Source organism: Poecile atricapillus, chromosome 5, assembly GCF_030490865.1.
Source record: "Poecile atricapillus isolate bPoeAtr1 chromosome 5, bPoeAtr1.hap1, whole genome shotgun sequence".
Classification (NCBI taxonomy): domain Eukaryota; kingdom Metazoa; phylum Chordata; class Aves; order Passeriformes; family Paridae; genus Poecile; species Poecile atricapillus.
Genome location: NC_081253.1, coordinates 19,336,746 through 19,359,878, shown reverse-complemented (window position 1 = coordinate 19,359,878; position 23,133 = coordinate 19,336,746). Strand labels below are relative to the sequence as shown.

General features: G+C 36.6%; 1 protein-coding gene across 1 annotated transcript in view; it reads left to right on the top strand.

The window, feature by feature from the left end:
* The window catches only part of LRP2 (LDL receptor related protein 2), a 113,058-nt gene that overhangs the window by 56,699 nt on the left and 33,226 nt on the right, over positions 1-23,133 (top strand). The window contains exons 31-50 of the mRNA XM_058840621.1: positions 161-289; positions 4,038-4,204; positions 5,938-6,081; positions 7,009-7,118; positions 8,006-8,183; positions 8,499-8,712; positions 9,157-9,396; positions 9,527-9,715; positions 10,728-11,648; positions 12,214-12,379; positions 12,849-13,007; positions 13,938-14,227; positions 15,207-15,410; positions 15,785-16,027; positions 16,640-16,765; positions 18,442-18,561; positions 19,410-19,541; positions 20,422-20,623; positions 21,078-21,373; positions 21,873-22,389. Of these exons, the coding sequence (XP_058696604.1) occupies positions 161-289; positions 4,038-4,204; positions 5,938-6,081; positions 7,009-7,118; positions 8,006-8,183; positions 8,499-8,712; positions 9,157-9,396; positions 9,527-9,715; positions 10,728-11,648; positions 12,214-12,379; positions 12,849-13,007; positions 13,938-14,227; positions 15,207-15,410; positions 15,785-16,027; positions 16,640-16,765; positions 18,442-18,561; positions 19,410-19,541; positions 20,422-20,623; positions 21,078-21,373; positions 21,873-22,389 (4,747 nt within the window). The remainder of the gene's footprint in view (positions 1-160; positions 290-4,037; positions 4,205-5,937; positions 6,082-7,008; positions 7,119-8,005; positions 8,184-8,498; positions 8,713-9,156; positions 9,397-9,526; positions 9,716-10,727; positions 11,649-12,213; positions 12,380-12,848; positions 13,008-13,937; positions 14,228-15,206; positions 15,411-15,784; positions 16,028-16,639; positions 16,766-18,441; positions 18,562-19,409; positions 19,542-20,421; positions 20,624-21,077; positions 21,374-21,872; positions 22,390-23,133) is intronic.

Here is a 23,133-nt window from a genome sequence, read left to right as displayed (position 1 = left end):
TTGCTTGTGGTTCTTAGAAATAATTTCATTCTTTTAATCTTAAAGAAATAGCAAAACTGTCTCAGTTTCGGGTTTATGTTGTCAGTAGCAATGAGACAGAATATTCTCTCTAGTTGCTTTATATTGTTATAGTTGCTAATAGTTCCTTTCTTATTTTCAGGTATTAATTCCTGTGCATCATCCCCCTGTAGCCACCTCTGCTTACTTTCTTCATCTGGACCACTTTTTTTTTCCTGTGCTTGCCCTTCAGGATGGCTCCTTTCTCCTGATAACAGGAACTGCATGAGAGGTAGGGCAGTAATAATGAGATAGTAAAAAAGACCTGAGATTGTCAAGTCCATCCCTCTCCCAGGCAAAATGCATACGTCTGTGGGCTGCTGCTCTTGGAATCAGTTTGGGTCACTCCAGACAGACTTCATTTAGAACACATGGAGTATACTTGGCCCAAAGATTTGAAGACAGGCTTGGGAAAGAACTGAATCAGCAATTCAGATTCTTCATTTGGGGAAAATGAGTGAAATTAATTTTCAAAAAAGCACTTTAAAGAAGCCACACTTTAAAATTTCTCACCACATGGAATGTTTGGCTGTTGGAATACATATTGAAGGAGCTTAGTATCAGTCAAAAATGAAAACGTACTGTGGCAGATTGTTGTGTTCATTGTAAGTATTCATTTTGGAAACAGAGGTTGTGATTGTAAGAATGTCAGGATGCAGGACTGGAAGGGACTTCCTTGGTCACTGAAGTTTGTTTCTTTGTTGCCCTTGACTGTGCATCATATGTCACCTTCCACCAGTGAAGCTCCAGTTTTAGATTAATCTGGGTTCTTGCCCCTAAAATTCACCGAACCTCACAATTTTGATAATTGGAAACCTAATTTTCTGTTGAAATATAGTCTTTCCCCATTTTATGCCCATTCCTGATGCTATTTTTATCCTTCACAATAGATAGCACAAATAGTTCTCCTTTAGCACTGGTAGGTTTTGTTTTATACATATATATATATATATATATAGTATACAGTGTATATATATAGTTTGAAGGAACTATTACATTCATTCTCAGCCTGCGTTTTGCTCAGAAGTAATTAACGATGTTTTGATTTCCTCAAATCAGTTGAGATGTTCTTCCTGTTACTTATCACTTTTTTCAGCCTATCTAAAGTACGGCATTTTGAAATTCAGATCAAAATTTATCATCTTCAGCTTTTTCTCTATTCAGAGTAAAAAAGTAGTTTGCCAAATGCAGAAGGTCTGGAAGGACAGCCTAAAATTACATGTGATTACATGTGATGCAGCTGTAACAGAACTAACCTTTGCATACAAAACTTCATATCAAAAAGCACCACTGAGTTTTCTTTGGGTAGGCCATGGATCTCAGTGATTTGTAAAAGTAATTTAGCCAGTTTATTTAAAAAGAAGTCACAGAAATTCAAATTTTAGTGGTAGGCAATTTGTGACTAAAAATTTGACCACATTGCTTTTGTCAGATGAAGCATTCATTATTAATTTTTCCATCAATTGTACAGGTATTAAGTGTGCTTTGATGCCTCTCTATATAGGAAGCTTCAAATCATTGAAATTTAATTGAAATTATCTTTGGGATGAGCTAACACTAGAAATCTGCCAGTCAAAAGATCCTCTTCTTTTAAAACCATCTAATTGTTAAAGGCCAATATCACATTCTTTTCCTGCTTGATACTTAGCAGTGTGGTCTTTAGAGAGCTGCATTGCATTCACATTTTTCTTAGTCAGCAGGAAGGGAATTAGCAATTTATATAATCTGAAATGAAGTGTGAATTTGTTTAACATATTATGAAAAAGAGGGATTCTTCTAGAAATCTGCACTTGTTCGATTATGCTCAGGCTTATAGAGGGATAATGATCAAAGAAATGGAACATGGCAGTGATGAAGCACATGTATGTGTAGGGGTTGACCCAATTCTGCCACTGAATTGAGCTAGTGACGTATCTTTATTTTTCACATGTTTCAAATTTCCCTGCTCCTGCTTAGGTACAACTGTGACCCTTTTATTGACATAAATGCTAGTAAGAGAGAAGTAGCAATGTCTTTCTGTGAAGCACAATTCTTTTAAACTATATGGGCTTATTGTTTGTCCATTTAGATTCAATTTATACAGTTAAAACAGTATGTAGAAAATATCTACAGATTTGGGTAATTTAAAAAAAATGTATTTGCTGAAGGTCAGCACACCAGAAAAAGTTATAAAAAATATATTGATTCTTTTCATTGTAAAATATTTTAATAATTGCTTATGATTACTATCCCTGCCAATGACAGAAAGGCTGGAACTAGATGGTCCTTAAGGTCCCTTTCAACCCAGGCTGTTTTATGATTATATGATTACACACAAATAGATATTTGTCTTTTTTTTGCTAATATTTGCTGCTATCCTTGTTGTCATTGTATACTTTAGTAGTCCAGCGCAATCTATCAGAAGAAAGATTAAAATGAGCTGCATGCATTTGATTGCCCAGTGTCTCTACACACAGTGATATTGCTGGTGTCTGCTTACTTAGTTTGCATATTAAATATTACCAACTTCATTGATTCTAAGATTGCACCATTTTTAGCTTTATATAAGGTAAAGAAAACTTGCCTTTTTACTTACTTAATTTTAAGCAGCATTTCACATTGATATAAAAGATGGTAATGTAGCAAGCTGGCTTGGCAACAATGGAATTTGTGTATATTAAAATATTGTATTAACATGGTACATATGCATATTTAATATAACAATACATTAATATTAATTTACGACTTTAGATTGACAGTTTCAAAGTGATTTAAGAAATTTGACATTGAACTCCTACTATCTTTGAACAAGATACTGCAACTATTTTCTCTTTAGTTTCTCCAAGAAATTTCAGCAGATAATTTAATAATGTAATATTTTGTGTAAATTCTATTAGGCTTAAGAATTGTAGAAGTTATATTAATGCCAGTCTGATGAAGCTACACAGGTTTTTATATCTCTATATCTCAGCAAATATGCTCTATTTTTCTTCAAAAGAATGAGGAATAATCAGATTGTATAGATTTGCATAGGTGTAAAACTTGAAGCAGTAAGATTTGACAAGTACTTCTAGCAACCAGAGAGAAGTATGGAGAATAATTTTTGGAGGTGCAGTGATGTTTTGTGGCTTTTCATATCAAAATTTTTACTGCAAAATTGATATAAATGTATTAAGCAGGCAGTAAAGAAAATCAAAACCTTTGATCTATCATAAAAGAGGAAATGGGTTACTGCTACAGCAGCCCCGTTCCCTGTTAAGTGGTAGCTTGTGCCTGTGGGAAGAAGAGGCTAGAATTTGTTCTCAAAAGACCAAGGCAGAAGGAAGAGGGGAATCTTTGTTCAGGAGATTCTCTTCACCAGTTCCTAGTGGATGAGAAATGCCATTGCTGACTCTCTGCAGCTCTCTGATACATTTTGTTGGATCACCTGACGAGTTGCTCTTTGTTAATAAGATTTAAGCATAAGGATACAAGTTTAGCTATAGTAAGGGAGTATGTCTGTTCCCTTAGGGATAATACAAGAAAACAGTACTGCAGCTATATTTAATAATAGTGATCGGCAGTTGCCGCTGGGACATCGTTCCGTGCTTGTGAGTCCTGCTCAATAAGCATTAGAACCTATCACAGGCAGGTCCTGCAGAATCCTCAGAGCTTTGTCTGGCTGGTTCCCCTTCTCAGAGATTTGAAAAAGCAGCTTAGAGTAGCTGCACAAATATCCTTCTTTTGTCTGGGAGTGAGTGATCCTGCCTTATTTACTTCCTTCTTCTCAGAATTTGCATTGTAATTGCACAGTGCTGAAACTTTAAATGTTACAGCAGTTTCAATAGCTGATAACCTCATTCCTAGTGAGGGACAAACCTCTATGTAAGCAGTTTCAAAACATCACTGGTAGTATTGAACCATTCTCAGCATCAGGGAATTTTGAGGTGGGAGGGGGAAAGCATATCATAATGCCTTTTTCTTGACCAGAAACAGCTCTGAATTACTCTTTGTTTTCACAGTTGAACACCCTTTCCTTATTGCTGTAAGAGAGAATATAATTTATGGAATTTCTCTGAACCCTGAGGAGAAGACAAATGATGCTATGGTTCCAATAGCAGGAGTTCAAAATGGTGTCGATGTTGACTTTGATGACTCTGAACAGATGATTTATTGGGTTGAAAATCCAGTAAGTTAGCATTTGTGTTTAAAATGAGCACTAAATTAAGACCGTTTTTATTTTTAAAAAGTATTTTGGACTGAAATATGTTAGCATTGCTGTTAAGAATTTTTATAAATAGAAAGGAATGAAATTGAGGGTTTTTTTGGTTGTTGTAGTGTAGTTTGTTTTTTTAATTTTTGGCTTTTTTTTAATTTGGTTGGTCGTTTTCCTAGGACAAGTAAAGAAGCTTCATTTCTTTTTTTAAGTAGTTCTTATTTTTGTCAGCAGAAACATCTGATTAATGTTTTTTTTGGCTTGGAGACATGAACAGGAAATACTGGAGAGCATTGACAGACCATACTCTCAGACACACTGTGCTGTAGTCCACTCTTTCTCCTCTCTTGACTTAGGAGTCAATTCTGCAAACGCATCCAGAACACTTCTCCATGGGAGCAGAGTTTTGGACACTGTGACACTTAGCACATGCATTCGTTAGAATGCATGCATGTGCATTTAGTCAGAGCACTTAATGAAGTAACATGATAGAGAGGCATCTTTTTCTTTAAATAGAAAATGGTTGCAAACTCAGTATAATTTCCAGGTAGGACATATGAGGCTTATAGATTTAAAAATTAATTTTAACAAATTTTTAATAGTTAATTATAATTGTTTGACTAGTTGCTTTTATTGCTCATCATAACTAAGAAATTACATGTGTTCTCTAAGGCTAACTTGTCACACCAAAAATCAAAACAAAATGAAAATAAAAAAGCCACAAAAAAACCTCCATAATTTTTGTGGATGGACGTTCAAAAGGAAAAAACATATGGTAGTCTGTGAGACAGATGTGATAGGAAACTATTAATTCTGTAATGTGTCTTCACTCTTGGAAACTTAAAAACAGTTCTTTTTGTCAAGAAAAGCAGTAATCCAAGGTCTTGGAGAAGTATGATGGTAGATAAGGGAATTTCTGTAATTATGTTTTAACGCAAACAATTCACACAAACTTATTATGTTTCATCCACACAAGATTTTTGCTTTTTTCCCCAACCTACTTTCTTTAAATTTTGCAGCTCTGAAGTAAATACAATTTTAAAAATAACTAATTTTAAAGTGTATTCTGTGCCACTCATAAAAAAGTACAATTTGTTTAATTATTCTTTTAAAGTTAGAATGTTTAGTTCAATAAAGTCTTTAAATAGATCTATTTAAACAAACCTTTGCCCTAAAAACTACTTAAGTACTTGGGAATCCGTTTCATCTTCCCTGTAGTCTGAAAAAATATTCTTGACAGATGTCAGCCAGTAGATACAGCTGACATATACAATAGTGTAGGAGGTCAAGGGCTGATACATCCATTGACTGCAAGTTGAATCCTGACAAGTCAAGTGGCAGGTGCCTGCACAGATCAAGCGTTAGGTGTTAGCTGTGCCTTTGGTGGGTCTGACAAATGTGTGCCTCTGGGCTGAGCCCCTCAACTGTGTCCCTGGCCTGCAGACCTCACACTTCTGTTGCTCTCAAACAGAGCTGAGACACCTGTGTCAGTCATGGATCACTCTCTGGAAAAAAGATATTTCCCTAGTTTCTGTGCTTGAATTTCTGTTCCTGGTTCTGTTATATCTCTGTCTCTGCCTTCTCCCTCCTTTAACTGGGCTAGCATTAGAAAAGATTGCAGTATAAAAGAAGTGCTACTGTGGTCGGAATAGAAGAATATTTTCAGCTTTTGACATTTTTTTAAATTTTCTTATTTTTTTCCCAAGGGTGAAATACACAGAGTGAGGTCAGATGGAGCCAACAGGACAGTTTTTGCTCCAGCAGCTGTTATTGGTGCTCCTCTTGGTCTGGCACTAGACTGGATATCTGCAAACCTGTATTATAGTAACCCAGGGACACAGTCAATTGAGGTAATTATTTAAGAGAGACAATTGGAAAATATGAGCTAGATTTTTCACTGCTATGTATACAGGTTGGAATTAGTAATATTTATTTAGTGAAAAACTTAAATTAGATTTATTTTAAAGTCTAATCTGTCTGTAGAAAAATACAAACTTGAACAGAAACTTATATTTAAACATAGTCAAAAAGATGGAAAGTGGCATATTCTGGACACTTTATTTGTGCACAGATCTAACCTGCAAACTTTATTTGTATATAAACCTCTCTTTCTGTTTTTTCCCTACAACTCCTTAGCCTTCTAGTGTTTAACACGCATCTCTGATGACTAGAGTTATTACTGTTACCATCCTTACTTCAAATCAATGATCTCAATGCAATGCCTCTGACAGTAAAGGAATGCTGCCATTGAACGCAGTAAGACCCATTCCCAAATGTCTGGAGACAAGCAGTCTCATAGTGTGTGAAGGATAAAATTGTCATTCAGAGTAGGGAAATGGAGGATAAGTAATATATAATACAGTAATGACTGTGAATAAGCCCAGTCATTAGTGTTCTTGTTCCAAAATATAAATGTTGACTATTAAATTAAAAGGCAGCTAATTTGAGAAAATGAAATGGTATGCTTCCTAAATCAGAATTTTATCAACCCATTCAGGCCTTGAAGATATTATGGAAGCTGAGATATTAACTATTTTTATACCTGGGATTCTTCCTTGTTATCATAGGCAGGTTCTGAGCTGAAAGCAGCTGCTTCAAGGGATGCGTGTTAGAGAAGGGAGATGGTTAGAATACGGAACAATGTGCTTTTTCTTCATGGTATTTGAGAAACTCCTCTGCAATTTCAACTCTGTGTTGATTTAGGGTTCATTCCTGTAATTTGAAAAAGTACCATAAGTTCTACATTGCATGGTCTGATAAGTTCAATGTTTGCATAGGTCCTGAAGCTGCATGGTGACATAATGTACAGGAAAACACTGATTACCAATGATGGCACCTCTCTGGGAGCTGGCACGCCTATTGGTTTGGCAGTTGATCCAGCAAGAGGGTAAATTTCCAAAACTGCTGTTGTCTTTGCCTATGAATGCATTCTCTGTATTCTTCTTGTTTAGTGTTTTCAGATTTCATTCTGGATTTGACATGGTTTTGTTTGTTTCATCTTTGTGCAGAATTTATTTACTTTTTGTAAGCTGTAAAAAATAAGTACATAGCTTCTTAAATTATTACATAGATGTTCATCCTCCTTAATTTACAATGCTTGTATATACTATTTTTTAAATCAAAAAGAATCTCAGACTATAGTGACTGTGGAAAAATCCCTGAAAAATGGGAACCCAGAATAAAGAGAACTCCAAAGTCTTTCTATAAAATATCTTGTGATGTCTGACTTGAGCCTAGTAGAAAAACATACTACCTGGAAAAAATGTCACATGTCAAAAAGCATAGCACTAAATATAATTTTGCTGCTTGCTCCCAAAAAGAACAATTTGCCATTTTTTCTGTTTCATCTAGATTTTTTCTGACTCTGTAGCTTTAATTGAAAATTGAAACCAAACTCACTCTGAAATGTTGCAGCCATCTGTGAAACATTATTATTCTCCTCCTTTTTTGTTGTAGTCATAATACTCTAGTGCATTTATCTGCTGATGGTATCGTGGACTGATATAGGCGAGGTTATGGATTTCTAAAAATCATTTAAGAGGCATTCCTCTCTTTCAAGAGAAGCAGGTGTTTCTCTTTGTTGAGAGAACAAGCATTCTTCTCTTTCTCAAATAAGCTCTTTTTCATTGTGGTTTGATTCAATGTGAACTCTGTTCAGCCTGTGCTGAAGTATTGACTGACAGAGGAATTGGTTTTATGCATATGCTCAAGTGACTCTGGTCCACTGATTTCTCTTGCCAGTTTTGCTAACAGATCTGATAATGTCTGTTACAGGAAGTTGTACTGGACAGACCAGGGAACTGACAGTGGAGTCCCAGCAAAGATTGCCAGTGCAAACATGGATGGCTCAAGCATACAAACCCTCTTCACTGGCAACCTGGACCATGTAGAGTTCCTTACCATTGACATTAAGGAACAAAAGTTGTACTGGGCTGTCACAAGCACCGGGATGGTAGGAGATTTTTTTTTTAATAATTGCTTCTTTACCTGCTTCTGCATCTGTGCTTCTCACAAGTGATTCAGTTACTTCAATTTTATAAACGGGAGTTGCAGAACCAAGCAAAATCTGGACAGCTGTTGTTATTAAATGCCATAAAAAGTATAAGATCAGAAATCATACACTGCCTGCCTCTTCTTCCAACCTTGTACCTAAAGATTTCATGCACAAAAGAAATTTTAGTATCATGCATTGTATTTTAGTTTTATGTTATAACACTGAACTGTTACTACAAGAAATGTAATCTTAATCTTGAAAATTATTTCTTAGATTGAGAGAGGCAATGTGGATGGTACAAATCGTGTGACTCTGGTGGTTCATCTTTCTCATCCCTGGGGAGTTGCTGTGTACGGTACATTTCTGTACTATACTGATCGGGATTATGAAGTAATTGAACGAGTTGACAAGGCCACCGGTGCAAACAAAGTAGTACTGAGAGATAATGTCCCAAGACTGAAGAGCCTACGTGTGTATTACAGAGACAGTGAGTATTTTCTAGAGAGGTGTTTCAGGATATTCAGCTTGCAAAAACTCAAACTTTCCTTGGAGACAGAATGTTTGCTCTTTCAAAAGAAATACTTTGGCTTTCAGGAAAAGTGTCAGAAGCATTTTTCCTGGTTTTGATAAAGAGATGCTCCCCCATCTAGTAAAGGCATCTATTGGCTCATGTTGTTTTACCAAAGTAAGAAATTTTGGTACTTTAGCTTCAAATTTGTTTTATCTGATTATTGGCCCCATTGATCTTAGATGACAAGAGACCAGTAAACCTATTGCTGACACATCTGTGCTAAAATGTATTATGATTAGGATCTTTATTTTCGTCAGCTGATTGTTAATACTATAGAAGTGTATGAATTTGGGTGTATATCCATGGGTGTTTGTGATGATGCAGTTGAGATTTTTGTTTTGCCGTATATGTTTTTTTCAGATTCTGCTGGTTCCTCAAATGGCTGCAGTAGTAATATTGGAGTTTGCCAGCAGCTTTGCCTGCCGGTACCTGGTGGACTATTCTCCTGTGCCTGTGCTACTGGCTTTCAGCTAAATCCTGATAACAGAACCTGTTCCCCATACAGTTCATTTGTAGTTGTTTCTATGCTCTCTGCAATTAAAGGATTTAGTTTAGAGACATCAGATCACTCTGAAGCCATGGTACCACTGGCAGGAAGAGGTAGGTAAATATAATAGGAAAAAATCTTGTCGTGCCTAGTGTTTTGGCATTTCTTTCTAGCCTAGCACATACTTTAAATAAGTTAGTTTATATAAAAAATCATTAATTAATACTTTTCAAAATATTTCAGGACGAAATGCACTTCATGTGGATGTTCACATGCCTTCTGGTTTCATTTACTGGTGTGACTTCAGTAGCACAGTTTCTTCTCAAAATGCAATACGTAAAATTAAACCTGATGGTTCTTATTTTAGAAATGTTGTTACAAATGGAATAGGACGAAATGGGATCCGTGGCATTGCAATTGACTGGGTAGCAGGTAAGTACAGCTGAATTTAGGAGACTGTTATTCTTTACATATTATAAAATTTTTAGGCTAACATAAGCAGATTCTAATGGAACTATTTTTAATGGAAGTGCCATGGTTCAAACTTGTGGTTTAATGGACTGATTTTAAAATAAGAGGAAGGAATGAATGGCTCTTACGTTTATATTTATGTGTAAAGGTTAAAGTTTATCAGAGATGTGTAGAGCCTTTTCTCTCCTGATGCTTTGATATTTGTCTTTGGCCTCTCTTCTTATACCTACATTTGTTCATAGCTACATACTACCATTGTGAAAACGTACCAGAGAAGAATGCACAAAACCTGTCTTATGACATTGTAAATAAGAAAGGATTTTTCATCTACCCTCAGATTGCTGTGTACACATAAGCTATAATGAAAAGTGAAAAAAGCAGAAATAGTTTATCTTTAAACTGTAATTTCCATGTATACTTCCTGTTCCTATTTAAACGTATTAGAGATTAATTCAAATACTAACTCTTCAGAAAGTATTAATCAACAATTGCCATTCATACCTCAATTTTATATATATACTGTATTTATGTTTTGCAAAAGTTTTTCAGTTGAACTAAATATATATATATATACAGGAATAATGTATACAGGAACTAAATTAAGTGTTTACAGCAGATGATTATCCTAAAACTCATTCCAACAAGCCTATCAAACACTTAATTTTGTTCCTGTATACAGTCTTGTGCCATAACATGGATTTCATAGTTGTGTGTTTTAAAAGGCAGCTGTACTACTGATACCCATGGTAATCCACGAGGATTTAGAAATTTATTGACTACTGTCAGTTTGGCTGCCTTCTTTCTAATTCATTAGATTGTAGGGAAATACCTTATGCTTCCAACTACTAACATATTTATGATGGCTATTCATTTTGTGGTTTGGTTGTTTCAGCAATTTTTGTTTCTCAGGCATTGATGCTAATATTAACTTTCTCTTTTGCTTTTCTGATTTGTTTTGTTTTTGTGTATACAGGAAATCTTTATTTTACAAATGCATTCCTGACAGAGACTTTTATAGAAGTTTTGCGTTTAAACACAACTTATCGCCGTGTGCTTCTGAAAACTACCATAGACATGCCAAGGCACATAGTAGTTGACCCAAAAAACAGATATCTCTTCTGGGCAGATTATGGGCAAAATCCAAAGATTGAACGTGCATTTCTTGACTGCACCAACAGAACAGTTCTTGTGTCTGAGGGCATTGTCACGCCTCGTGGGTTGGCCATAGATCACAGCAATGGCTATGTTTACTGGGTTGATGATTCCCTAGATATGATTGCAAGAATTCAGCCTGATGGTGGTGATGTTGAAATTGTGCGTTATGGCAGTCGCTATCCAACTCCATATGGTATCACTATCTTTGGCAATTCCATGATCTGGGTTGATCGAAACCTGAAAAAAATCTTCCAAGCCAGCAAGCAGCCAGGCAATGCTGATCAGCCAACAGTAATAAGAGATAACATTAATTGGCTAAGGGATGTTACAATTTACAACAGTAATTTCCAGTCACGTTCACCCCTTGATGTCAACAACAATCCTTGTTTGGACAACAATGGAGGTTGTTCTCACCTCTGTTTTGCCCTTCCTGACATTCAGATACCAAAATGTGGTTGTGCCTTTGGAACACTAGGCAGTGATGGCAAGAGATGTTCTATTTCAACAGATGATTACCTGATTTTTGCTCTTGAAAATGCCCTCAGAAGTATCCACCTAGATCCTGAAAACCACAGTCCTCCCTTCCGCACAGTCAATGTGTTAAGAACAGCTGTGGCCCTGGATTTTGACAGCATAAACAACCGAATATATTTTACACAAAGTTATCCTTCAGGAACAGGAAGAATCAGTTATGTTAGTATTTACTCAGGAATTGGCTCTCCAACTGTAGTTGCATCTGGTAAGTACACTGAAATACAATAAAAAGTAATCAGATATTAAAAAAAATTACCTGCAGCAGCTACAACTAGCTCAACAGCTCAACAACAATGACCTTGACCTTTATTTTTTATAATAAAGGTCAAGGTCAACCACTTAGTTGCCTAAGTAAATGCTCTTTTTTCTTCCTTATTTTTTCATTTTCTGAGATTCTTATTTCATCTTGATCCCAGTTAAATGGAAATATAAAACTGGATGGATATTATTCTGTATATAAAATTATACATAATAAATTAAAATTATATGTTATAAATATAATGGAGTGAGTTAGGATTCCTGCTACTTAAAGAATAGCAACCAGAACTTAAATCTGTGTGAAGGAAAGGTCTTTGTAACACTATTGTATACCCAGGTTTGCCTGATTCCTAAGTTTTACTAGTCCAGGTTTTTAAATGGACAGATCTGCACTGGTACCAATGGCATTTCAAAGAACTCTTTGGTGTAGCCAAATTATTATAGATGAAGAGTGCTGCAGTATGTCAGGAAACCATACTTAGCTTGTGTGTGTTTGCTTGCTTGTGCCTAAGACCTGGGGACTCCAGATGGCATAGCCTTTGACTGGATCAACAACAGAGTTTACTACAGTGACTACCTCAACCAGACCATCAGCTCGATGGCTGTGGATGGATCAAACCGCACAGTGATTGCCCGGGTGCCGCGGCCAAGAGCTGTTGTATTAGATCCCTGCAGAGGGTAAGTGTTGCACTTTGTTTTGACTGCCAGTGAAACTACAGTTTAAACCTTGACAAAGACTGTCAGACACTTCCTATTACTCTAAGCCTTTTTCTGTTGTATTCCTTGAATGCTTCAGAAGAATTCTTGTTCCAGTATCAAAAGATTTGCTGAGAGGAAAATGACTGTATTATACTGTGCTTTTAATTTCATTACCAGTTATACTGTGTTGTAATTAAGAAAGATATGACAGACATTTACTGACTTTACTGGATTTACATAGGAGCTGGAAAAGGTTTTCTGAAGTTCACTGCAGTGGACCCATTGATCCCTCTAGAAGACTCACTTGTCAATGTGAGCCAAACCAGAAGAAGATCCTTTCCTGTAGTTTTGCAATGCACACTTCAGTGTGGGATACCAGCGTGGAAATACCACCAAAAGCAGAGTTTGTGAGTTTTGTTTTATGAAAATATAATCATGTTATTGACAGGTATATGTACTGGACTGATTGGAGTTCAAATGCAAAGATTGAACGAGCTACACTTGGAGGAAATTTCAGAACACCTATTGTGAGCACAAACTTGGTATGGCCAAATGGACTTACCCTGGACTATGAAGAAGAGCAGCTGTACTGGGCTGATGCAAATCTGTATGTATTAATAACACACTTGTTGGCTTACATTTGGTTAATATTTTAATAGCTTTATTATTTATTTTTCCTTGTTTCTTAGCTGGTTTTCATCATTTTAGTTGAATTTGGTACTTGACATTATGGAATGTTAGAATTACTTACTAGCAATGCAATGTCAAGTTTTAATATTGATGTGAAACTACTTTGCAATAAGAAGTTATGTCACAGTGTAGATTTTGTTCTCTGCTTTATGCACTTACATACTCACTGTCAGTTTGTTTGTCTTACATGCAATTCAGGACTTTCCTAAGTGTCTTCTAAACAAATACAATCCTAGTACACATTTCACAGTATTCATTGCTCATGGTTAATGCCTGTCACCTATGGAATTTGGCCTGATATTGCTGCTGTTGTCTACCAGACAGAGCTCTACCCTTGAATTTATGCCACAGAATTTCTTCCATAAGGAAGAAAGTTTTAAAAAATGGTTTACTTCTCTAAATAATCAAATTCACCCATGGTCTCAGAGAAACCACTGCAGCAATCAGACCTTTCCCCTCTGAGTCCTCCAGCATAGAAGTTCTTTTTCAGACATCTTTGTTGTATTATAAGGATGTTCTCTGTAATGCAACAAATCCCATGGCCTGTGTCTCTATGGAATCTTCTGGGAATAAGGTGGCTGTTTGGATTTATCTGCATGCAGGAGGGCAAGGCACTTGTAGTGGGATGTCTATTTTAAAAACTAATTCAGGATGTCAAATGAAACATACCCTTTTCTGTTTCAAACTCTAGTTAATGGAGGTGGAGGAGCATAGCAGCACCTGAGATATTGGTGAACACTACTGAAATGCTGGATGTCACTTGCTAGACTGATTAGGGTGTGGTTATATATATATGTTATATATGTTAAAAGACTTCCTTCTTTTAAAATGTAATAATTGCTTTTAGGCAGAAGATTGAGAGATGCACTCTCACTGGTACAAATCGTGAGGTAATTGTTAGCACTGCGCTGCATCCATTTGCAATGACAGTGTTTGATCAGCACATATATTGGACAGACTGGAACACACGAAGCATTTATAGAGCTAATAAGTATGATGGCTCAGATCAGATTGTGATGGTCATGAATCTTCCACAAAGACCAATGGATATTCATGTCTGGGCAAAAAGTAAGCAGCAGCAGTGTATGAACCCTTGCAACCAGTTCAACGGTGGCTGCAGTCACATCTGTGCACCAGGTAAGCTGTTATGCTTGATGACTTTAAGCTATTACTGTTGCCTGTATTAGAGTTTAGACTGTAACAATTCTAGTCACATGAGAACAGCTGAAATATTTCTTAGTGTTCACAAATTTTTAATATCTATTTTATTTATAAATGGAATCAAAATTGTTGCTGTTTAAGATCATAGTATTTCACCAACACATCTAGGGGTTGTGTCTGAGAATCCTCACAAAATTATGGGTTTCTCTAACTTAAGCCAGGGAATTGTTTTCTGGGGTTTAAACTTTCCTTGGATGGGACATGAAGTGAGTGCTGCAGGATATGCTTGCCTTAAGATTATATAGTCTTACGGTATACTGATCAGATGTTTCCTACAAAACATATTAAAAATTTATGGTTGCTATTTCTTTATTACATAAGTGTTACAGAGCTGTCTCATATGTTTTAGATTTTTGGAAGTTATGATCCTTGACTTTGAAAAGTCATTCAGTGCCTGTTTTTATCTGTAGTATCTTAAATACTGTTGAAGATCTGTCTTGCCTGTAAACAACTCAAACTTCTCATCAATTTTGAGAAGAGCAGTTTGTCTATTGCAAGAAATTTTGAGCATCTGTTTTGATTTTGAAGGATAGTCTCAGTGGATGTAACTGTGATAATTGAAAGCATCTCATGCCATCTTGCTGCCACTAAATAGGCATTTGAACAAGCAAGTACTAAGAAACTCCAAATTCTGATCTCAGTTCTTCTAAGGAGCTCTGAAATAACTTTTGAGGGTTTTAATGGGTTTGCTTAACTGAGATAAAAGTTTGGCTAACTCACCACACTACTATCTAAGTAAATAGATAATACAGGAATTACGAAAGTTACTTTGCCTTTTCCAGTGTTACAACTATGAACACTTTCATGGAACCCTATATAAAACATCAGTGCTAAATTTGTTTCCCTCTTTTTGTGTCTTGTTTTTATGTTTTTAAATTGTCAAACATAAATTTAGGTCCAGCTGGTGCAGAATGTCAGTGCCCCTCTGAAGGTCGCTGGTATTTAGCCAATAACAATAAGCATTGTATCGTGGATAATGGTACCAGGTGTGATACCGGTTTCTTCACATGCCTTAATGGACACTGTATCTCTGAGCGGTGGAAATGTGACAATGACAATGATTGTGGTGATGGCAGTGATGAGTTGGAAAGTGTGTGTGGTAAGCATTTAAAATAACAGCTTTAGAAAGTATATTCTTCTTGCTTGTTCTGTAGTCTCTGTCACTTTTATGGTTTTATGATCATGGATCTTGTGGTTGTAGTTTGGAAATGATCCCTCGCTTGCTCACAGATTTGAGGTCTGAATGACTAGTGGTTTGCTTTAGAATACAGAAGCACTGTAGTATTGAATTTTTGTCAACTATAGCCAATTTCTGTTTTTTTAATTCAAATATGTATTTTACTTTTCATGCAGTCCGTTTTGCAGCTGTGTTTGCCCTGGCAGGTAAAAATATATTGTGATTTTAGTTGTTACTTTGTCAGAGAACTTAGATTATATTTTATCCACATTTTTTTTCTTTTTAATTTTCTGCAGCTTTCCATACTTGTCAGCCAACAGCTTTCACCTGTGGCAATGGGCGATGCGTACCCTATCATTACCGCTGCGATCACTACAATGACTGTGGAGATAACAGTGATGAGCTTGGCTGCTTGTTTCGAACCTGTGACCCCAACACAGAATTTGCTTGCAATAATGGAAGGTGTATATCCCTTCAGTATGTCTGCAATGGAGTAAACAACTGTTATGACAATGGCACATCAGATGAGAGGAATTGTCGTAAGTTGAGCCTTAGTACCTAGCGCCTCTTTGAGTCTGACTCTCTAGACAAAGAAAGAGGTAAATGTGGTTTTATATGAAGAAATATGACAAAATCAGCAAAAAGGACAAAAGTTTTAAAAATTTACATTACAGGTACTGTTTAGTGTTATTTGAAGCAAATAGAATTGCTAAATTATGTTCTGGAACACCCTAAGATATTACATAGTAAATGTTGCTTTAAGTAGTCTGCCTTGAAGCAACAAATGCTCATGCAGTAGGTAATGTTAATTCTTGTGAGTAATCCAATGGATTTGAAACAGATTATTTCAGGTAACTTGGATTCAGGGCTTATATTTTGACAGGATTAGTGGGAATTTGACAATGGCTTTTTACTTTGTGTCATGCTATATTAATTATACTATATTTAATAATCAGGAGCATGTATTGTGATCCCATAATGGCACTGTTTAAAATTAGATGCCTTATAAAAGTTATGGTATGTTTGTTTTCATTAAGATGTAAACTGTGATTAGTTCAATATTGGCTGCTTTTGCAGTTCATGAAAATAACAGCATAACAGTATTTAAAATAGCTCTAAACCACTTTTACGTTTTTTCTCCCTCCTTAAAGCGGAGCGTACTTGCCAGTCTGGTTTTACAAAATGTCAAAGCACAAATATTTGCATTCCTCGAACATATTTGTGTGATGGTGATAATGATTGTGGAGATATGAGTGATGAGAGTCCTACTCACTGTGGTAAGTTAAGAGAGTTAAGAGGGTCTCTGTTACTTCTCTGATACTTCTGTAATTTATTCCACTGCTCTCTTCTTTTAATATGACTCCAACTATTCTCAAAACATCTTCTTTTATAATGCTGAAGTTATATATCTAGCTCCTAATTATCTATATAATGTTTTTATCTAACAAAAAAAATAAATTGTTGAGTTTTAATATAGCATTTGATGATTGCTCCTCTTGCTTATTTTGGTCTGTATTTTTTATTGTTTTACAAGGTGTTTGGCACTGAAGTATTATAGAGAGCTGTCTTTTTCCATAACTTTAACATTAGAATATTCTTCCTTCTAACCTAATGAATTTGTCTATGGTCTCAAATTTCTTTTAGCTCTTTCATGTGGTGTTGTATGCTTTAGCACATGATTCCTAGTTCACTGTAGCTTCCAGTTAGGATATGGAAGTGCCTAGTTTTCAGCCAGTCTTAATTCCAAACCAGATTAGCTTTTCTAGGACATTTTTATTAGGTAGAAGTTAGGTAGTACTTTTCCCATAAAAAAATATTATGGATCAATTTATAAAACATAATGTGGTATATCAATAAAGGATATTTTCAGGTTGTGATTTAGTTTTAGTATTGCCTGAGTAGATTATTTTTGCTTTCATTATTGTTTTCTAAAAGTACATGCCTTGAACTAACTATGCCACAGTTCTTCTGAAATAGGAGTTCAATTTTTGTAGCCAGAATGTGGCCACTTTTATCCGTGGACACCAATGTGTCAAGAATATGTGGGTATAATGAGCCTTGTTCTGCTTGTCAAAGTTGTGTTTTGTCCCTTCTGCTGTTTATGTCCCTGCTGAATTACTTAAACTGAGAAGTCGTGAAGGGCAAGGAAGAGGGAGACAGAGAATGAGAGATGAAACACCAAGATGTTAATGAGCAATAGTTAACTGTCTTTGATTTCCATCATTAAAGGCACAGGGAAGAGCAAATTAAAAGGCCAGACTGAATCCTTCTGGTATTTTGAAACCATCAGAGGGTACAGTAAAGTATTGGTAATTACTGAAGAAATTGTCAAAACCCCTATACATGCCAGGATCAAGGGGCTTGGCTGAAATGCAGAGAGTATTTGCAGCATGCTGAGCTGGAACTACTCAGTCTTATGGTCTGTTCTTCACTGCCATTAAGAAAAGGTACCTACCAGCAAGTGAAGAAAAATTGGTAGGAGGAAAGTTCTCTAACGTGAGATATTACTTCCTTCGTGCACATTTTTATTTCCTGTAAAGCACTGAGTCTGTTATGCCTGATTTGAGCACTGGAGAAATGAGTATACTGGAATATGACCATTTTCCTGTGCACAAATCTCAAGTATAAATGTAGCACATATGTTCTACATTTAGAACAACTCAGCTTGCTGCATGCAATCCTATTTCCAGGGAAAATTCTATCTGCTTACTAGCAGATACATATGCCCAGGGAGAAAATCAAGCCCATTTTTTTGCATACGAGTATCAAGTTAGTTTGTACAATGAACTCTTTCCAGAGGGGCTGAGAAAAGGCATCCTTCCTAGCATGATTTCTTCTCCTTCTTTTATTGTGACTGTAATATTTTTTGCATAACATGAACTCAAAAGCAATTTAAAACAAGTTGGAAAGGTAGCAGAGTAAAAAGAAGTCATGCCTAGGTTTTTTCTTCCAGTCTCTCTGACTTGCACAAATAGTGAGTTTCGTTGTACATCGGGACGTTGTATTCCTGCTCATTGGTACTGTGATCAAGGAATAGACTGTGCTGATGGCTCTGATGAACCTGCCTCTTGTGGTAAGTCTGCACTCAGAGGATATAACATGGTGGGTTATGGCAAATCAGTAGTTTGTCTTGTAGGCAGGAGCCTTAATCCAGACTAGGTGGAAAATAAGTATCTTCTGGGTTTTATTCAATGTCTCTAATCTGAGTCATTGAGTAATTTGAGTTTTAAATACTTAAAGCTGTGTGTGGAATATGAAGGTTTTAGTTGCAACAACTGATTGCTTGTAACGTGATTACTCTTAATGTACAACTTCCTATCTCTGTCTCTCCTATCTCTAAGACTTTGATGGTAGTGAATCAAATGGCAAAAAATTACCAAATATTTTGGTATTATTTTGCATGTAAAAGCAGTTGTCATGCTGTACAGAAGGTGTGCATGCAGTATTACATTTGGAGAAAAAGGAAATGTGGCATGCAGAGGAGAACAGTGTTGACACAGTATATGGGTATCATAGTATTACAATAAACAAATCCTGTATGTACAATAGAAACTAATGGGAATAAGCAGAGTAGGATAGGGGGTGAAAAAAAGGACAGTGATCTCTAGGGAAGGAGAGAAGGAGCTAACTGAAGTCACTGACAGTTGATATTATAACAGTTATTCTCACTGTAAAAGTAAGAATAACACAAGGCAAGATTCTTCTGTGGCTTCAGCAGGGCTGGTAGCTCACTGTGCACATTATTGGAGTTGCACTTTTGGCTTAAGAAAATGTTTTGCATTTTATGCATTAACTATTTTACGATTAAGCTTTGATTTTACATTTTACTGTCATAAGCTTCTCCTTGAAATACAGTCCTCAGTAGATTTGTTGGCCGTGCAGGTTAGTTTAACAAGCACAGTGATTGTGTTAATTTTTAAGTGCCTCAAATGCGGACTTGTTCGAGTGACCAGTTCAGATGTGATGATGGCAGATGTATCCCAGCAACGTGGATCTGTGATGGTGATAATGACTGTGGGGATATGAGTGATGAGGACCAAAGACATAATTGTGGTACGTAGCTAATGCAAGTAGATACTGCACTTTGTCCTGCAGGTATTTTTTTGAAAACAACAAACCCCCAGACTGTCACCCACTGCCAGTTTTTCTGCCTCTTAAATGTGCACGTTAAGCGTGAGGTACAATCTTCCTCTACCTTCATTTTCATGATATTGAATCAAAATTGAATATTTTACTGCTAAAAAAGCCCAGCAAAGTATTGTTCTAGTTTTGCATTTATTCTTCTTTGAATTGTTGAGTTGAAATGGAGACATAATTAATCTGGGTTGTGTGTATGATCTGAGCAGCTAGAGCAGATCAGTGAAAATGCTCCCTGGTGATCATGCACTGCATGCACATATTTGTGGCTTAATATCTTTAAAAACTAGTGAACAAAATAAGCATATCTGTTCAGAGGGTGAACAAAGGGAAAGAGTTTCACCAACCTGGTCCTGCTTCTTAATTCTTTGGAGAACAGCTAGTTATGCTTATAGTCCTTGACCTTATTAACTATAATATTATAACTATACTATTGCTACCTCTGCTTGGTCCCTGAAGCAGAATACCTTGAACAAAATAGGGGACGGAAACTGTTCAGCTCCCAGAAAATCTGGCTGAAAAAGCTTATTTGAGAGTCCAGTAAGATGCAGATTTCTGTACATGTCAGCATTGCCTAAGGAATGCTTTGGCTCCCAGTCAGCCTCCACTAAGAGCAATGTGCAGTTTTGTACACGAGAAAGTACAGTGATATTTGTCTCTGCATGTGCAGCAGGGCATGGCTCTGTTGTGGATTATGGGTGGATATCCAGGCGGTTTGTGTGGGCGGTGGAGGAGAGTGTCACATACACAGAGTTAGTAACCCATAACTTGGTTAGTGAGTATGCTTTTCCTTCAGCAAACCGCAACTGTACAGCAGCAGAGTTCACTTGTGCCAACAATCGACCCCCGCTCAGGAGGTGCATTCCTCGGGCATGGGTCTGTGATGGTGATGCTGACTGCAGTGATGCTCTTGATGAACACCAGAACTGCACACGAAGACCTTGCACAGAAAATGAATTTACCTGTAGTAATGGCTTGTGCGTCCGTAACACATACAGGTTTGTAACTACCCAAGCAGTTGTAGAAATTCTCAAAATTGCTTATTGTGAAGGAACTAATTCAACTTTTTTTTCCCCACCATTTAGTTGTAATTAGATCTACATACTGTAATGAAACTATTTATCTGCTCTGCATTCATGCATTAGCTTTGACTTGAAAATGCTCTAGAATTTCCTTTTAATATTCCTATTGCTTATCATTAGCATTTAATCCTTCTTATTGTCACTGGTAACTTCTACTGAGGTGATTCTGTCCAGCCTGTAATGCACACAGGAAATATTATCAGGACTCGCAGGATCAGACTATATAATATGACCACAGTTTCTGAAAGTCTCTTCTATTGGAGCCAAAAATATTGACCTTCTTTGGACATTGTGAGAGTGAATCTATCCATCTGCACTGGGGACTGTGATTGCCTTCTTATATTTGAAGAGAGTGTTCATTCTTCTTCAGGTGTGATAGGCGGAATGACTGTGGTGACAGCAGTGATGAAAGAGGATGCATCTATGAACCATGTCAACAGCACCAGTTTACTTGTCAGAATGGACGCTGCATTTCCAAAGCCTATGTCTGTGATGGGGATAATGACTGTGGTGATGAATCTGATGAGCTGGAACATCTCTGTAGTACACCAGAAGCGACCTGCTCTCCCCATCATTTTAAATGTGACAATGGAAACTGCATTGAGCTGGTTAAAGTCTGCAATCGGTTGGATGATTGCTTAGATAACAGTGATGAAAAAGGATGTGGTATGTATAGATTTATTTGTACTGTCTAATTTAAAAATTGTAGGCACCTTTGAAAAAATGCACTCTCAAGAAAATTCCTTAATTCCAGTCATATCTATTCCATAGCTGTTCCTCAGAAATTGAAGTTATAAGAAATGTTCCTTTTAAATTTTTTTACTTTAATTAATTCATACTTATTATTGCTGTTGTAACTGACTATGACAATGAGCTAATGATGTAAACAAAATGTATTTCATACATTGTTATGCATTGCCCTTGCATTTCCAAAATATGCCATAGTCCATACTTTGCGCTTGGTGTTTTGTGACAGACTTCAGAGGTGGTAGAATAATTTTATATTAGTTTACGTTGTTTTCTTTTTTCCTTTATTACAGCAGCCCACATCCACATTCAACATTTTCAGGGGGTTGCAAGGAGGGAGAGAGAGAGTGCATTGGAAAGTAACGGCACTATTACTCTGCTAGCTGGCTCCTTGAATAGAACTCCTTTCCTTCCCCAGGTGTAAATGAATGCAGTGATCCTTCAATCAGCAGATGTGATCATGACTGTACAGACACACAGACAAGTTTCTACTGTTCTTGTCATCCCGGATACAAACTTATGTCTGATAAACGGACTTGTGATGATATTGATGAGTGCAATGAAACTCCATCAGTATGTAGCCAGATTTGTGAGAACACAGCTGGCTCCTACATCTGTAAGTGTGCCCCAGGCTATATCCGGGAGCCTGATGGAAAAAGTTGCCGGCAAAATAGTAATATCTCCCCATACCTTATTTTTAGCAACCGTTACTATCTGAGAAATCTCACAGCAGATGGCCAGTCTTACTCTCTCATTTTGCAAGGACTGAGAAATGTGGTGGCACTGGACTTTGACAGGGTGGAAAAGAGGTTATACTGGATTGATGTGGGGAGGAATGTCATTGAACGAATGTTCCTAAATGGAACAAATAAGGAGGCAGTGATAAGTGATGATGTGCCCAACGGGGAAGGTATCGCTGTTGACTGGGTTGGCAGGTAAGAAAATATATTTTTTGTCTTTCTGGGCTACTGAAGAAATTATGTGTGAAGGAGTTTATCTTAGGGGTTTTTCCCCACTCGATATGAAATTCCTGATGAGTACAAAAATAGTTTAGGTTGTGGATGCAGCATTATAAAACTGCTCTGGAATTGTTTATCAGCATCTAATACATAACACTTAATTTACTCTCTTATGTAGTATACTGAGGTTCTGTCAGACTTGCTCGCTCATCAATCGTTTGCTAGCAGTTGTTGGGATTGACATGCAGGTTTCACTCTGCATGAACAAAATATTGTAACAGATAACTAGATCCCAGTGAAGTAAGTAATAGTAAGCCTTAATGAAATTTAGCTCCTGTATCAACATGCAGAGTGTGTGTCTTTTGCTCTTGAAAAATGCACCTTTAACTGACGCACTCAAACAACATGATTCACATAATTTTTTGTCAGGGGGCCAGCACATGGGTGAGGTAATTGGAAAACACCTCATTATGGCAAATTTTTAACTGCCTGCTGTGTTTCAAAAAATAGTCTGATTTACTGCCACAGAACCTCTGTTGTTATGTGGTGGCCACTCTGACAGTGGTCTTGCTGTATTTCATCTTACTTTCCAAGTGCAGTAATCTAAGTGAAATCTAATGAAAAGTTTAAGTAACATGGATCAGACTGTAAACCAATTAAGAATTGTTCAAAATTCACTTTTGATGCTTAGATGAGAGTATTTATATGAATATGTCCATA